General features: G+C 32.0%; 2 protein-coding genes across 2 annotated transcripts; both read left to right on the top strand.

The window, feature by feature from the left end:
• The first annotated feature begins 3,764 nt into the window (after positions 1 to 3,764).
• LOC107648805 (glucomannan 4-beta-mannosyltransferase 9) lies at positions 3,765 to 11,934 on the top strand. Its single transcript, XM_088491930.1, has 9 exons — positions 3,765 to 4,728; positions 4,953 to 5,051; positions 5,721 to 5,973; positions 9,731 to 9,841; positions 10,119 to 10,255; positions 10,503 to 10,616; positions 10,705 to 10,904; positions 11,047 to 11,244; positions 11,343 to 11,934. The coding sequence occupies exons 1-9, from the start codon at positions 4,423 to 4,425 to the stop codon at positions 11,503 to 11,505; spliced, it is 1,581 nt and encodes a 526-aa protein (XP_088348056.1). The 5' UTR covers positions 3,765 to 4,422; the 3' UTR covers positions 11,506 to 11,934.
• Positions 11,935 to 13,888: 1,954 nt separating this feature from the next.
• On the top strand, positions 13,889 to 14,905 carry LOC148561571 (uncharacterized). The gene has a single exon (XM_088490769.1). It carries the CDS (start codon positions 13,889 to 13,891, stop codon positions 14,903 to 14,905), a length of 1,017 nt encoding a protein of 338 aa, XP_088346895.1.
• The last annotated feature ends 821 nt before the right edge of the window (positions 14,906 to 15,726 follow it).

The following is a 15,726-nucleotide window of genomic DNA, read 5'->3' as shown; positions in this document are numbered from 1 at the left end:
TTTAAAAATTTGTGAAACTTTTACACTGTTATTTTTAAAAATATTAGTATTAAAAAAAGAGACCTGCATAAATTTTTCAATAGTTTTGATGAATTTGATAAAATTCTAGATCTTATTAGAAGTGAAATACCTAATAAAAATTTCTTCACGTATTTTGGACTCAAATTTTGCTAGAATTGGGTTATCAAGTTGATATGTATATGCTCACGGATTTTTTATTTTTATAAATAAAATAAATATAATAATTACTAAAATAAATAATTTAAAAATTATTTATCATTTTAAATTTTAGGATCATATCTCATTTATAGTGTAAATGAGATGGCTTTGCGTGTATTTCGTTTACACTGTAAACGAGATATGACACGTCAGCTGTCACGTGTGTATCTCGTTTACATTGTAAACGAGATAGGGTCTGTCCGAGCCTATAAATATAAGTCGTTTACAACATTGTTCCGGACTCCATTTTGACTTAGTCAACCTCTTTCTCCCATCTTTTAACCCTTTCTTACCCTATTTTAGACTGATCCAGTGATGGCGCGCCAGGCGGGGAACGACGGAGACATCAACAGGCTGAACGAGACGTCACATTACGCCGGGGCGGCCGACTTCGAGATTAGTTGCGTTCTGTTTGTTTGATCTTAGGATGGTGCCATTGTTAGGGTAGTCCTATAGTGACAAGTACATAGTTAAATGGTTTAGGAATAGGTCTCTAGGAAGAATTTAGAACTCTATTTGCTTGTGCAAAGATGTTATGATTTAATTATTGGTTTGGAACTCTATTTTTTTTGTGGTAGGTTGTTATTAGTTATAACGTTCTAATTAGGATTTGCTTACCGACATATGTAATTTAGAGACATGTGTAGGATAGAAACATAGATGTATGTTGTTAAGTAGAAGTAGCTGTAGTTTAGATAGAAATATTTGCTTAACGTCTAATGTGGTGTGTATCATGTTAAGCTGATTTAATTACTAAAAAAAAAAAAAAAAAAGAAAGAATTCAGTAAAACAAAAATTTATAATCATCCCTTATATTATAAGGCTGATTTTTATTTTATAATTCTTCAGAGGCCTCGCCTTCTACTGCCTCGACAAGTGAGTCATATCCTTCCTCCACTCGACGCCATCGTCCTATATCTGGTTGAGGCCGAATTCGGCGATACGGTGCCCCTCAGAGACTTCACTTTTGACAATTTCCTGATTTCGGCACTTGTGGAGCAATGGCGTCCTGAGACGCACACGTATTGCTCCACCAACTGTGCACTCTACCAACCCTCCGAACCTCCTGAACACAACAAGACAGTATTACTTCAGCCATATCTCAAACCTACTTAATATATCATACAGAAGTTTCGAAAAAAAATAATTAAGGTTGAACTTACCAGTATCCGAGGTTCTGCCGAAGGGCCACACGGAGGCTCCATTGACACCCACTCTCAGCTTGACGGCATTGCACATGGTACTTCAACCGGTCCGATTCGATCATCCGGTACTCCACACTCCTGCAAATACTGTAGTTCTTCACACACTGAAGCACTGCCTCTTAGCTTTTGAACCTGTGGCCGACCCGAAACTTTACACCACCGTCTAGGATGTAATTCTCTTCACCCGTGTCAGAAAACGGAGTCCTCTCATGCATGGCGTCCACATCCAGACTGTGATAGTGACTTGGCACTGCCGATAGCGCCGGAATTGGGTGAGGTGGCGGCAGGACATGGAGCGCCATGGTCACGGCAGGTGTCTCCGGTACAAACTCATCCTCATCCCCACCATCGAATGAATCACTGTCTGCACTGTCTGGCCATTAATGCCTTGTTTTCGTGAGAAAAACCAGATAGAAAAAGGATAGAAAATGTTGGTGGAGAATATTAAGAGTTACACATCCTTTTATAGCTGCTGCAGCTTTGTCTTCTATCTATCTTGTTTACACTGTAAACGAGATGAGCATTTCATGTATCTCGTTTACAGTGTAAACGAGATAGACACATGACAGCTGACGTGTCCTATCTCTGTAAACGAGATACACGAAATGCCATCTCGTTTACACTGTAAACGAGATAAGACCATGAAATTTTAAATGGTAAATAATTTTTAAATTATTTATTTTAGTAATTATTACATTTATTTTATTTATAAAAGTAAAATATCCATATGCTAACAAGTCTCAAAGAATAAAATGCATATCAATACACAAAGTCAAAATGCATAGACACGAGTTAAATTCCACTTTGGTCTTTGAGATTGGCGAGTTGCATTGATTTGGTCTCTGACTTCTCAATTGCTACAATTTGGTCCTCCAGATTTAAAAAAAAAATGCACTAATATATTTTCTCCTCAACACCGTTAGTGAGATAGCTCAGGTCTTGCCATGATGGACATATTAAAACGATGTTTTACATGTTTTGATGCTAAAATAGCACTAAATGATGTCATTTTAGTATTTGAACAATATTAAAATAGAGGGGGTATAATGTTTTAGTATTATTCTAACCCTTAAACGACGTCATTTACTGTCTTTTTTAGCGCCAAAATGCATACAACGTCGTTTTAATATGTCTAGCGTGACAAGATTTGAGCTACACAACTAACAGCGTTGAGTTTCAGCGACGGAAAATATACAAAAGACTACATTAGTATACTTTTTTAAATCTAGATGACTAAATTATAACAATTAAAAAGTCAAAAAATAAATCAGTGTAACTCACTAATTTTAAAGACTAAAATAGAGTTTAACTTTTCACAAAAAGATTTTCAAATAAGATTGTATTAAAGCGCAAATAACAATGTCGTTAACAATATGAGGATTGGGGGGTGTGGTTTGCGGCCCATGACAACATATTATTGCAAATCTATTATTATGGTACAATAATAAAAATTATATATTAGGTCTTAAAACATGGCAAATTAGATTGAGTACGAAACCAATAAAATAATGACACATGAAAAAGCTAATATCTATTTTGAAGAAATATAACTACCAATTGTAGGTTGAAAATGTCAAAATAATACTATGAAATAAAGGAATAGAAAGTAAACGAAAATGTTTCTAACGCTCGCGGCTCGGGGATAGTTGAAACTTGAAAGAATGCTAACTATCAAATCATTCATATATATATATATATATATATAATCAAATATATAATCAAATCAAGATTTTACTATATAATTATAAAAAATATTATTATTTATATATTAAAATTAATAATCAATTACGTATAAATATATATAATTTAATTTATTTTTAATATATATTTTATATTTTTATATATATTTTATACTAATAATTAATTAGTATAATTTATTTTTATATATATTTAATTTATTTATTTATGCCAACAAATTATAACTCAAATAGTATAATCTTCTTATATTCAGTTAGAAGTTGCGAGTTTGAATTTTTATATCTTTGGTAAAAAAATATTTAATTTACTTTTAATATATATTTTGATAAATATTTTTTCTTAATTTTTTTCCCTCGATCCGTAATTCCATATTAACATTATCAAAATATTCAATATTCAATAAACCATAGAAAGTAGAAACATAGTACTAAATATTTCAACAAATGAAAAGGTATATCATATTTATATATTATAAAAAGGTGGGTAAATTGAAGGCAATTATTGATGATTTCATTTGTAATTGGTTAGGCTCAGGGTACCTTCTTTTTCCCCTACATTCATAAATTTTGATATTCCCACCCCACCTTACATTACATTGTTGTTGCCCATTTTATATAAGCCGCACAATCTTCTTGTTATAGCAACAACCTACAACAATTAGGGAGAGAAGGGTCCTAATAAGACCAGTGCCTTGGGAGTAAAAAAAAAAAATCCCAAAACCCCTCATTATATAAAGAGGGAGAGAGAGAGGAAGAGAGAAAGAAAGAAGTTAAGGAGAGAGTGCAAAGCAGCGCGCACACACAGAGACCCCCTAAAAAAAGAAAAGAGAAAAACATTCTCTTCATCTCATCTCTTTCTATATACGTTTCTTATTCTCTTGTCTTTTTGTTACCTTTTTTTATTACTCTTTGCTTCTGTCTCTGCTTTTTGTCAAATGCGGTGTTGTTCTGTTCTCTTTTAATTTGGTTTGATCAGAGAGAGAGAGAGAGAGAGAGATTTGACTTCTCTTACAATCAATTGTTTGGTCTCTACTTATCCTCGTGAAAAGAACCAACTAAAAAAAAGTGTTTCTATATTGAGATCTCATCTAGCTAGCTACCTACACATAGTACATAGTGTCACTGACATTATTCCAGCTCCGTCAATTCATCCATTGTTTTGCGTGACCCAGAAGAAAATTACAAATAAATAAATAAATATTCCTGCTTCTTTAACAAAGATTGTTATTAGCTTGTTCTTATTATAAACCTCTCTTCCACTACTTTCTCTTGTGTGTGTGTGTGTGTTTTGTCTCTTGAATATGGATGGGGTTTCGTTTGAAGGCGCAAAGGATGACATAACAATGCAGTTTGCAATGGTGTGGAGCCAGATCAAAGCGCCATTGATAGTTCCAATGCTGAGGATCGCGGTGTTTTTATGCTTGATCATGTCGGTGATGATGTTCATAGAGAGAGTGTATATGGGCATTGTGATTAGTCTCGTGAAATTGTTTGGAAGAAGGCCTGAGAAGCGTTACAAGTGGGAGCCAATGAAGGACGATGTTGAGTTAGGAAACTCTTCTTACCCCATGGTTCTTGTTCAGATTCCTATGTACAATGAAAGAGAGGTAAGTTAATTAGTTTGTTTGAGTATTCATTATACTCTTCATAATACACAAAGATGGCTTCTTATTATATTGCTTGTAAAAATAAATTAGCCAAAATCAATCAAAATTTATTTTATTAAACATTCATTAACTGTTATAATAATTAATAAATATTAAATAAAATAAATTTTAATATTTTTTTTATTTTCTTAGTATATTACCGTTGTTTCTACCATAAAATGCAGGTTTATCAGCTTTCAATTGGAGCTGCATGTGGACTCTCTTGGCCTTCTGATAGGATCATTGTACAAGTTCTTGATGACTCCACTGATCAAGCAATCAAGGTAATTAATTACCGTTTCGCTAGAAAACTAATTAAGAATAAAGTCAACTCTAACTAATTAAATAAAAAACAGGCTTGTTACAAAATAAAAAGGAAATAATCATTTACTATCCTAATATTTTAAATTTTTAAAATAAAAAATAAACTTAATTGACTTATACTTTAATTGGCTTCCTAAACTTTTTTAATTAATTAATATCAGTAATGTCCTTTCCATTTATGGCAAGAAAAAACCGCCTCTCCGCTGTCCAAAAAATTTATTTTAATTAGATTTCAATCATTTAAATAATTAATTTAAATGAATTTATAACACATCTTCAGATCATTGTTTACAAAAATTATTTATAATTACATAAATAATTAGAGACTAATTAAAAATTTTTAAATTATAAAAGATACTTTATGTTTTAATCAAATAAATAAAAATCAAACAAATATTTACTCAATTAATTAGACTAAATTTAGTTCGTTAAACATTTTCACAACTCCACAAAGAAAAAAGACAAAACATATTTGAGTAATTATTTAATTTTTGTTCTTTTGTTGATTATGTATTACAAAATTATTCTTAGATATAACTAATGAATTTTGTACTATATGATAGTTATTATTAGTAGAAGAATGGATGGAGTAACATTGATTGACGTTGTGATGTGTGAAAAAATTGCAGGAATTGGTGCAGATAGAATGCCAAAGGTGGGCAAGCAAAGGTGTGAACATAAAGTATGAAGTGAGGGACAACAGGAACGGATACAAAGCAGGGGCTCTCAAAGAAGGCATGAAACGAAGCTATGTTAAGCAATGCGATTACGTTGCCATTTTCGACGCTGATTTTCAGCCTGAGCCTGATTTCTTGTGGCGAACCATCCCATTCTTAGTGCACAATCCTGAGCTTGCTCTCGTTCAGGCTCGTTGGAAATTTGGTAATTAAAACTTTTCTCTAACTCCCTTAACATCCACGTTTTAACGACAATCTCTTTTCTTAGTCCTAATTTAGATTATTTAAAAACTGTCGGTGACATGAGTCTTTTTGTGTGTGTTGAGTTTGGTTGGTGCTGGGTTGGGTCCCACTTTGTGGTTCAACGACCGTGCAAATGTCACACTCTAGCTAACTAGCAGCACCTTCATCTTTCAACTTTCGTTTCATGTTTGCCTTAGATTTAAGCCACGTAACCCCCTTTTTGTTGATGTCAAAGTTTGACGCTAAATTTAACTATTAATTCTAATATTATATGATTTATAAACTCAATTTCTATAAAAAAAAATTGATACTTGAGTTTTAGTGTCTATTTATTATACTTTGTTACCAAAATTATATATGTATCTATCATTGTCGTTTATGATATGGTGTTCTTTTACTACTTTGTGTCTATGGTCCACCCGCTTTTATAATCTCCTCCAAACTTTATATAATAGAATCTTGCGGGGAGAAATTTTTTTTAAAAAAAGAAGTAAAGTTTATTATTTTTGGTCATTATTTTTAATTATTAATTTAATTTTTTTAATTTAATAATTTAATAATATATTTTTAGTTTTTTAGTTTTAAATATTATTGATTAATTATTAATTAAAAAAAATAAATTTTAATAATTTTTTAATATTTAAAAAAAACTTTTTAAAATATAAAAAGTAATTTTACTAAATTTATTGAAAATAAAAATTTTATATTTTAATTTATTAAATATTTTTAAAACTTGTATTATTATCTTTTTAGAAAACATCTTTATTCTTTAGACATTTTTTTAATTAAATTCTATATACTATATAATATATTATTTGTACACAAAAATTACTGTACATATAAACATCTAATTTAATATTATTAAATCAAATTGTGATTATTTATTTATTTATTTTCTTTACTTTTAAATTTTAAAATTGTCTAAGCGGCCACTAATTTCATACACAAATAGTATTTTCAAAATCATATTACCAAAAAAATATTATTTTATTCTATTTGGGGTATAATTTTTTAATTGTCATGGTATTCTCAAATTCGATAGATTAAAAATCAATTTATCACAAATTTAAAATCTATTTAATATTTAGAATTTAGGGTTTATTGATGGCCAATAAATTATTGTATGCATAAGACATAATTCAAATATCTTAATAACTGCTTAAGTGGACAAGTGAGCTGATCACTCGACAAATCATGATGATTAGTTTTGGCGATTATTATTTGGTTTCTTTTGTTCCTATGCTAAGTGGAAGCTGCTGATTGGTTACTCTCTTCATTATTTTTTGATGTCCAGTCTGTCATTAAAAGGCGTTAATGAATTGATAGATGATTATTAACCATGATATAATAATTATGGCTTTTTACATATTATTTCCCTTGATTATAATTCATTTATAGTAGGAATTGGATCTGGTTGAGTCAATGTGAGGCCGAAAAGTCGGGTAAAACCTGGACCATACTGCTTAATGCGGAAAAAGTATAACTAAATTCGCAAGTAAAGGCCTCATCAGAATCCAATTAATTGATCATTAATGCCTCAGAATCCAATTAATTGATCATTATTAATTACTTTGAAAAGTAGGTGTAGATTAGCAATAAATAATATAAGTACTCCTTAATTTCAACGTGGTCAAAATAGTTGTTTCAACAAAGACTATGCTGGTAGTCATTTTAAGTATGATAATGAGTTTCAAGAGTTAGTAATTTACGATGACTATATAGATTGTTTACTTATAGGTTTATTAGCTTTATAATTAGAACAAGAGTCAAGATTTTTAAAGGGAAAATTTTAAAATAAAGGGATGCAAGGTTTTTTAGAGAAGTTATAATTTTACATATCAAATTTATTTTTGTAACCTCTCATCCAATTTTAACTCCTACCCGCATATATATTAGAAAAAAACATTTAAAATTTTTAATGTATTTAACATATTACAATTTTAATTAGTGTCCTTATGATAATTAATGGTTAGGATAACAAGCTACATGTAAATTTTCATGAAACAATAATTATAACAACCTGATTGAAAGTTGAAATACAAGTTGCAAAACAACATGCATACAACTAACAAACTAAGAAAAGTAAAATATATACTACTATATAGTACTATTTGTTAATAAAAAGCTGCTATCTTTTCCTAAGGAATCGTATTCCCAATATTGGGAACATATGATAATGCTTTAGAAACATGTGCTCTCTTGGGTGGCTCTCAAGATGTGATATGAAAGATTAAAAGGGCCACACACCTCACTAATACAAATAAGTATTGTTTCCAACATGTGCACCAACCAGAAAATTTTCCCCATAGCTAACGCCCTTCCCCTGTTCTAGCTAAGAAAAATTTGATATTTTGAGCTGGTCCTAAAATAATTGTTCTTAAAGAGAGCAACACACGAAATCTGCTTCTATCTACATGTGTATTTCAAAGGGTATTTCTGTCTAATGCATGTTCCGAAAACATATTTAAGCATGCACAGTTTTTTTAAAATAACCTTTCCCTGGTACGTAACATTATAAATAAAACAAAATTTAGTTAACAAAGGGTCCAGCATCTCCAATACTTTTGGAATATAATTTTTATACTTACAAGAAATAAATTAATTTCAAAAGTATGACTTTTTATTAAAATCATAGACAAAGTGAAATCGGTCTCACTTTAGAGAAATAGTAATCATAGTATGAATCATCTTGATGAAAAATTAATTAAATTTTGTCAGTTGTATAACTATTTTGATAGAACAATTAAAAATAATATAAAGTTTAAGTTGAACCGAAACAAAAAATTAAAGCCACAAATTTCTCATTTAATTTTAAATTATTATTTATGACATATAATTTCATAAATACTAATTAGACATTTATAAAACTCAAAATAAAATTAGGATTTAACTAACATGTGCTCTAAGGCATATATAAACTTACCATTAATAGAAGGTTTTAATTTTTTTTATTTAATAAATATAAAATAAATACATTAAAAATTAATTTTTTTGTATTTTCAATAAAAAAATTTTCAATTTGTAATCTTAACATATGTTTTTAAGGTAAAAATAAATAAACCCATAATATTAAAATGAAAATATGCATAGGCGTTGCTCTCTAACTACATTAACAATTACCAAAGTATAGAAGATTTCAATTCTTCCAATATATTTAAAATACTGAAATTTAAAAAATAAATAAGTATAGATATTCTTAAAACAAATATTAAATGTAACATATAGCAGAGCACAAACATCATTTTCATAACGATAATATTAAAAAAATAAAAAAAAAATCAGAATTTATTTTATTTAATATTTATTAATTATTATAATAATTAATAAATATTAAATAAAAGAAGTTCTTACTGTTTTTTTGTTACCAAATATTTCGGTTTTCATCGAGAGAAGAAACGTGTTTGTGGCGTTATTATGGTTGTTGATGTAATCATTATTCTTATTGTGGATCTCCATCTTCCCTTTTACCCATCTTTAATTCACTCAATGACTCCTACTGCTGTGTTGCTCCGGCAGCAGCATGTGCAAGTTTTTAATGGTGGACCTCATTATTTTCCAGTCACTGTCTATATCTACTAACCGACAGCTGAATTTATTTCGAACTCTCTCCTTTCTGCCAAATCAATACCATGTCATTGTAAATTTCATGCCAGCTATGTTTTTGACATGCCACTAATATAACATAATATTAATTAATTTTTCTTGTTTTTAATTTTCAGTGAATTCCGATGAATGTTTGATGACCAGGATGCAAGAGATGTCACTGGATTACCATTTCACAGTGGAACAAGAAGTGGGCTCTTCCAGTTATGCCTTCTTTGGTTTCAACGGTACAATCATCTTAATATATATAATAATTTAATTACATATTGCAAATATATATGTATTCTTCAACAACAATCATGCTACTATTGTATAAGGATACATCTATAGTGTTAAAAAAAAGTTTGATTATGCTGCTATAAATAAATTTGATAATCATTTTGTGAAAAGTTTAATTATTTGTTGAAAATATACGTTAAACAACATTTATAAATATACACAAATATGTTGTAACTAATTTAGCTACTCTTTTAATTTTATTTGTGATATGATGGATGATTATAGGGACTGCTGGAGTATGGAGAATTGCGGCGCTAAATGAGGCTGGTGGGTGGAAAGATAGGACCACAGTGGAGGATATGGACCTTGCTGTCCGAGCTAGTCTCAAGGGATGGAAATTCTGTTACCTCTCCGATTTGAAGGTAATAAATAACGAACAATGTTATATGACTAACACAATTTATTATTTTTAGTCAATATTTAGTTAATATTCTAAATTTTAAACACTAAATTCTAAACTCTAATAGTATAAAAATAAGGTGGTGCTTATATATACCATCTTTCAGTCATTGTAATAATGATAATAATCTCAGTTGGAAAGTTGTGTGTATATTTATATAACATTGATGTATGGTTTTGTTGACATGGATCTATTTTTTGTGAGTAAAGGTTAAAAATGAGTTGCCAAGTACTTTGAAGGCCTACCGCTACCAACAGCACCGTTGGTCTTGTGGGCCCGCCAATCTTTTCAGGAAGATGGTTTTGGAAATTATCAGAAACAAGGTAAGCTTTAGACCTCATACTCAAATTTATATTTGTCGGTATATGGATACTTACATTTCAAATTCCATGTATGTTTTGTCCAATGCAGAAAGTGTCAACTTGGAAGAAGGTACATGTGATTTACAGCTTCTTCTTCGTTAGGAAAGTTATAGCACACATCAACACGTTTGTGTTCTACTGCATCGTGTTACCTGCGACCGTTGTGGTTCCTGAGGTTGTGGTTCCAAAATGGGGTGCTGTCTATATCCCTTCTGTCATCACCCTTCTAAATGCAGTTGGAACTCCAAGGTCTTTCTTGATTCCTCTATTGGTTTTCTTCTGTTTCAATTCTTCTCTACAGTTGAATTGGAAAGAAAGAAACTTGTGTTACAAGTAAACAAACACTTTTGTTGACCGACTTTATTCTCTGTTTCCTATGCTTTTGTTTCAGGTCGCTCCATTTACTTGTGTTCTGGATTCTCTTTGAGAATGTCATGTCTCTTCATAGAACAAAGGCGACAATTATCGGTTTACTCGAGGCTAGCCGAGTCAACGAATGGGTTGTCACTGAAAAGCTTGGAGATGCTCTCAAGAGTAAAGCCGGAGGTAAAGTAGCATCGAAGAAGCCTCGATTCAAGATTGGAGACAGGTACAAAAGGGTTTTTCATGATTTAGTTGTTCGCTTCTTCAATTTGATTAAATATTACATTGAAAAATCAATGTATCTGATATCTTTGTCTTCATCAGGATTCACTTGTTGGAACTTGGTGTGGGATTTTACCTCTTCTTCTGTGGCTGTTACGATGTTATGTTCGGGAAGAACCACTACTTCATCTTCCTTTTCATCCAAGCAATTGCGTTCTTCATCATGGCATTTGGATATGTTGGCACCTTTGTTCCCACCTCGTAAAACTATTTGGCTATGTTCTTCATTCAGCGAAATTTTCAGTTTGTGCCTTCACTTGTCAAATGCGTTGTAGTATATAGGGTCTGGCAAATTACACAGCATATTAGTATAAAAAGAAAAGGGGTGATCATTTTTTTTAAGGTTTTGCATAAACAGAGTCTCTGACTCTTTAAAAGAGTAAATTTCCTTGTGAATAGCAAAAGGCATATAACGGAAGTTAACGGAGGTTCTTCACCTGGGAAACAAGTATACACAAAAGACGAACACAGCGTCGACAGCATCTATGGTGGATTGTTGATAAGATTTTGTAGCTTTTTTTTTTCTTTTTCCTTTTTATTTGTAAACACTTTTAATTTAATTTCTTTACATTGTATTTGTTTGATGAAATAAGCAGCTCTAAGAAATGGCTTAAAATACACAGAAGGTTCTATATATTGCATCTCTTTACTCTGTGTAGCCTCTATGTTAATTAGTTAAATCTTACTGAAATAACGAAATTCCTTTGGCATTCCCTATCTAACAAAAACAGCTAATCAGTTTATGTTAAGATTAACAAAAGTGAATAATCTGATGGGAAACTCAGTGGTTCTGGACAGGATTACAATATACAAGCATTTACTTTAGCACAATGATACATCTGTAAATCTAAGAAATCTTTCCTTAGAATAATCATGTGTGCAGTTAATTGTGATAGCCTAGTGACTAACTGTCATTGCACTAAATGTGTGAAACTCCAATTGGTTTTGTTCTCAATTCAGTCGACTGAGGCGCAATGTCAGCTAGTCATTATACTGTCAAATTGACAATTAATTGTATATATAAGTATTCCTTTAACTAAATGACTAATTTAATTTGTAATTATAAAACTAAAAAAAAAAATTCTTAGAAGTCAATATTACACGATTAATATTATGGTCAATATTTAACATAAAAAAATATTCGTAATTTTTAAAAATAAAAATATTTGAAATTTAAATACAACCATTCAAAATCTCCAAAAATATATATTTATCAGACGAATGTTAGTGCACTCCAGAAAAAGTAAGGAGTGTGTTAAGTCTAAGTAGGTTTACAAATGATGACAAACATTTCTTTGGGTTGAAAGCCCAATGCTGTTTAATGGGTGTTTTAATTGTTGCCGGCCCCAATTATTCAAGTTCATGCTGCACCAGCCCAAACCAGCATAAGCTTCAGCAAATCAACATGCTAAAGCTACAACACTTAGTGCTCATGTGCTCTTTAGTGCTCCAAGAGTAAAAAACAAGCCCAATGCTTCTCAAAGCACCGTTCAGCAAATTAAATGGCTATGTATTTGCTAAATGTCATAAGAGGACAGCTGGATCATGCAAGGATAGGTGTAGTTTTGTGAAAGCAAAAAAGATACAAGGACATCTCCACTCTCTTAGCAGAGCAATATTCGGTTAGTGGGTGAGCAAAACACAAAAGCAGTAGCAGCAGGAAAATGAAGCAAAATGAAAAAGCAGAGCATGCTAAGGAAGAAAGAAAAATAAAGGACAGCAGAGGTAGTGGTCGAGCTCCTCTGATAGCAGAGGTAGTGGAGCATGATGAAGAAAGGACTGCATGCCAGCAGTGATAGCTCCAACGAGCAGCTGGTACAAGGAAATGGAAGAGGCAAAAATGAAGGCAAGCTGAAGACATATAAGAAGGCTCACTCCATCATTTCAAAGTAAGAAAAAGAGATTACACACTCAGAGCACCATCTCAAATATTGAGCTGGAATCTTTTTCTTCTTCTCAAGCTTAATTTCTGATCTTTTTGTTATAGCTATCTTGTATCATTTTCTGTATTGAGAAAAGGCTAATCTTGTGAGGTTGAAAAACCAAGAGAGAAAAGGCAAGAGTGATGCAAAAGAGCCACTTAATTCTGATGTAATTTGGTTTTTGAACTAGGATTAGTTCCCCTTGCCTAGTTGGGTTAGCACTGGGTGAAGTCTGAATCTGTTAAATTTTCCTTCCTAGTTGGGATAGCACTATGGGAAGCTAAGCTTTGGTGAAGAAAGCTTAGGGTAGATACTAGTTGAATTAGAGAGTAATTCAATAGTATTGGTGAATGTAATCTGTGAATTATAGTGAAAATTCCACCATGGTTTGTGGTGGAGACTGGACGTAGGATTCATAGCACAAAGAATCCGATACAAGATACATGCTGGCCTATTTCTCTTCTTCCCTACTCTTTACTTATTCTGCACATGAGATAAAATGAAATAATCTCCTGCAACTTGAGCTTCTGCTGAAACAGAGTTTGAAACTATAAGTTTTAAGCCAACTTGATTCAACTCCCCCTTCTCAAGTTCAACTAGAACCTTCAATTGGTATCAGGAGCAAGGTCTCAAGGAGTCAAGCTTCACAGCTTGGAGTAAAGATCCATGGCCAACAACATGAATCCCAACATTGTGGCTTTCACTCTCACTGAAGGGCAGTCTAATAATAGACCTCCCTATTTCAATGGCAGCAACTATTCCTACTGGAAAGAAAGAATGAGGATCTTTGTGCAGTCAATCGACTACAACATCTGGAAGATCATTCTCAATGGACCTGACGTTCCCACTAAACAAAATACTGATGGAGAAGTTGTGGCAAAAGAAGACAGCGAGTGGACAGATGAAGAAAAGAAGAAGGTTGAACTCAACGTCAAGGCAATCAACCTGATGCATTGTGCAATCAGTTTTGAAGAATTTAGAAAAGTGTCAAGGTGCAAAATGGCTAAAGAAATATGGGACAAGCTCAGACTCACCCCTGAAGGCACTAAGCAAGTGAGGGAGACCAGAATTGACATGCTAATGAAGGAGTATGAAATGTTCAGCATGAAGGAGGATGAGAGCATCGATCAAATGTTCAAAAGGTTTTCAATAATCATCAACAATCTGGATGCCATGGGAAGAAACTATTCTGAAGAAACTTTAGTGAGGAAGATCCTGAGAAGTCTTACTAAGAAATGGGAAGTAAAAAGCACAGCCATCTCTGAAAGGAATGATTTGATCAAAATCACCTATGATGAGCTAAGAGGCAAGCTATTGGCCTATGAAACCACTCATATGCCTCAAGACAAAGATGACAAAAAGAAAAGTATAGCACTAAAATCAAGAATGACAGCCAAAGAGGAAGAATCTGATGACAGTTTCTCAAATGAAGAAATTGTGCTCTTTGCAAGAAAAATGAGAAGACTACTGAGATACAAAAGCAAAGACAAAGGAAGCACTTCATCCAAAGACTTCAAGAAAGATCAAGTCAAGTTCACATGCCACCACTGCAAGGAATCCGGTCACTTCAAGTCAGATTGCCCTCAACTTAAGAAAGGCGAAAAGTCCAAGAAAGACAAAAAGGTGATGATGGAAACATGGGAGGACTTGGAGAACGACGCCAGCTCAGAGAGCTCAGATTAAGAAGCTCAATTATGTCTGATGGCAGATCATGATGATGAAGATGAGGTAGATTTCTCTGACTTATCTATTGATGAACTGCACTACATTATCAAAAATATTTCTGTAAACTCTAAGAAACTCTTGGATAAGTATGCAAAATGTAAGAAAGAAAATGAGGCATTGAGGACAGAAAATGATCTTCTTTTGAAAAAGGTTAAGGCTACCGAAACTGGTAATGAATTTTTTTTAAAAAAAGAAAGTAGTGCTTTGCAAGCTGAATTAGAGAAATTCAAACTCAAGCATAAAGTTACTGCTTCCACTGATTTGATTTTTGAAAACAAAAAGCTGAATGAACAAATTAAAAATTTGAATGAAGACTTAGCAAAGTTTGTTCAAGGTTTTCAAAATCTGAACAAACTTGCTTGTTAAAGATTTGGGTCTGAAAAATCTGGACTTGGATTCAAAGAGGAAAATAAGGCTGTTTTCATACAAAACATTCAAAAATCTGAAGCCTCCTCTTCCAAGCTTTTCAAACCAAAAGGATTCAGCAAACCTCAGAAATCAGTAGGCAAGAATCATTGCTACAAGTGCAATAGAAATGGTCATGATCCTCCTCAATGTTTCATCTTTCTTAAGTCTTTTGGTAATGATAGTAAATTATATAAAGTTGTTCATGATTTTAATGCTCCTGGGCAACCAAGAAGATTTCACATCAAAGGATCTAAATGGATTTGGATACCTAAGGTTAGTTGAAGAACATGCAGGTTTGCCTTACATCCAAGAAAAAAATGGACATGTGGTATCTTGATAGTGGATGTTCAAGGCATATGACCGGAAGGGAT

The sequence above is a fragment of the Arachis ipaensis genome, chromosome B6 (genome assembly GCF_059453495.1).
Source record: "Arachis ipaensis isolate K30076 ecotype BB chromosome B6, ASM5945349v1, whole genome shotgun sequence".
NCBI classification, from domain to species: domain Eukaryota; kingdom Viridiplantae; phylum Streptophyta; class Magnoliopsida; order Fabales; family Fabaceae; genus Arachis; species Arachis ipaensis.
This window is presented reverse-complemented; position numbering and strand designations above follow the sequence as displayed.

Bases quoted from the DNA above. Each gene is read 5' to 3' on its own strand.
- LOC148561571 (XM_088490769.1), top strand. From the start codon at position 13,889: ATGGCCAACAACATGAATCCCAACATTGTGGCTTTCACTCTCACTGAA.
- LOC107648805 (XM_088491930.1), top strand. From the start codon at position 4,423: ATGGATGGGGTTTCGTTTGAAGGCGCAAAGGATGACATAACAATGCAG. The intron at 5,052-5,720 runs GTAATTAATTAC...AAAAAATTGCAG, and splicing joins CCACTGATCAAGCAATCAAG to GAATTGGTGCAGATAGAATG. The intron at 9,842-10,118 runs GTACAATCATCT...GGATGATTATAG, and splicing joins TGCCTTCTTTGGTTTCAACG to GGACTGCTGGAGTATGGAGA.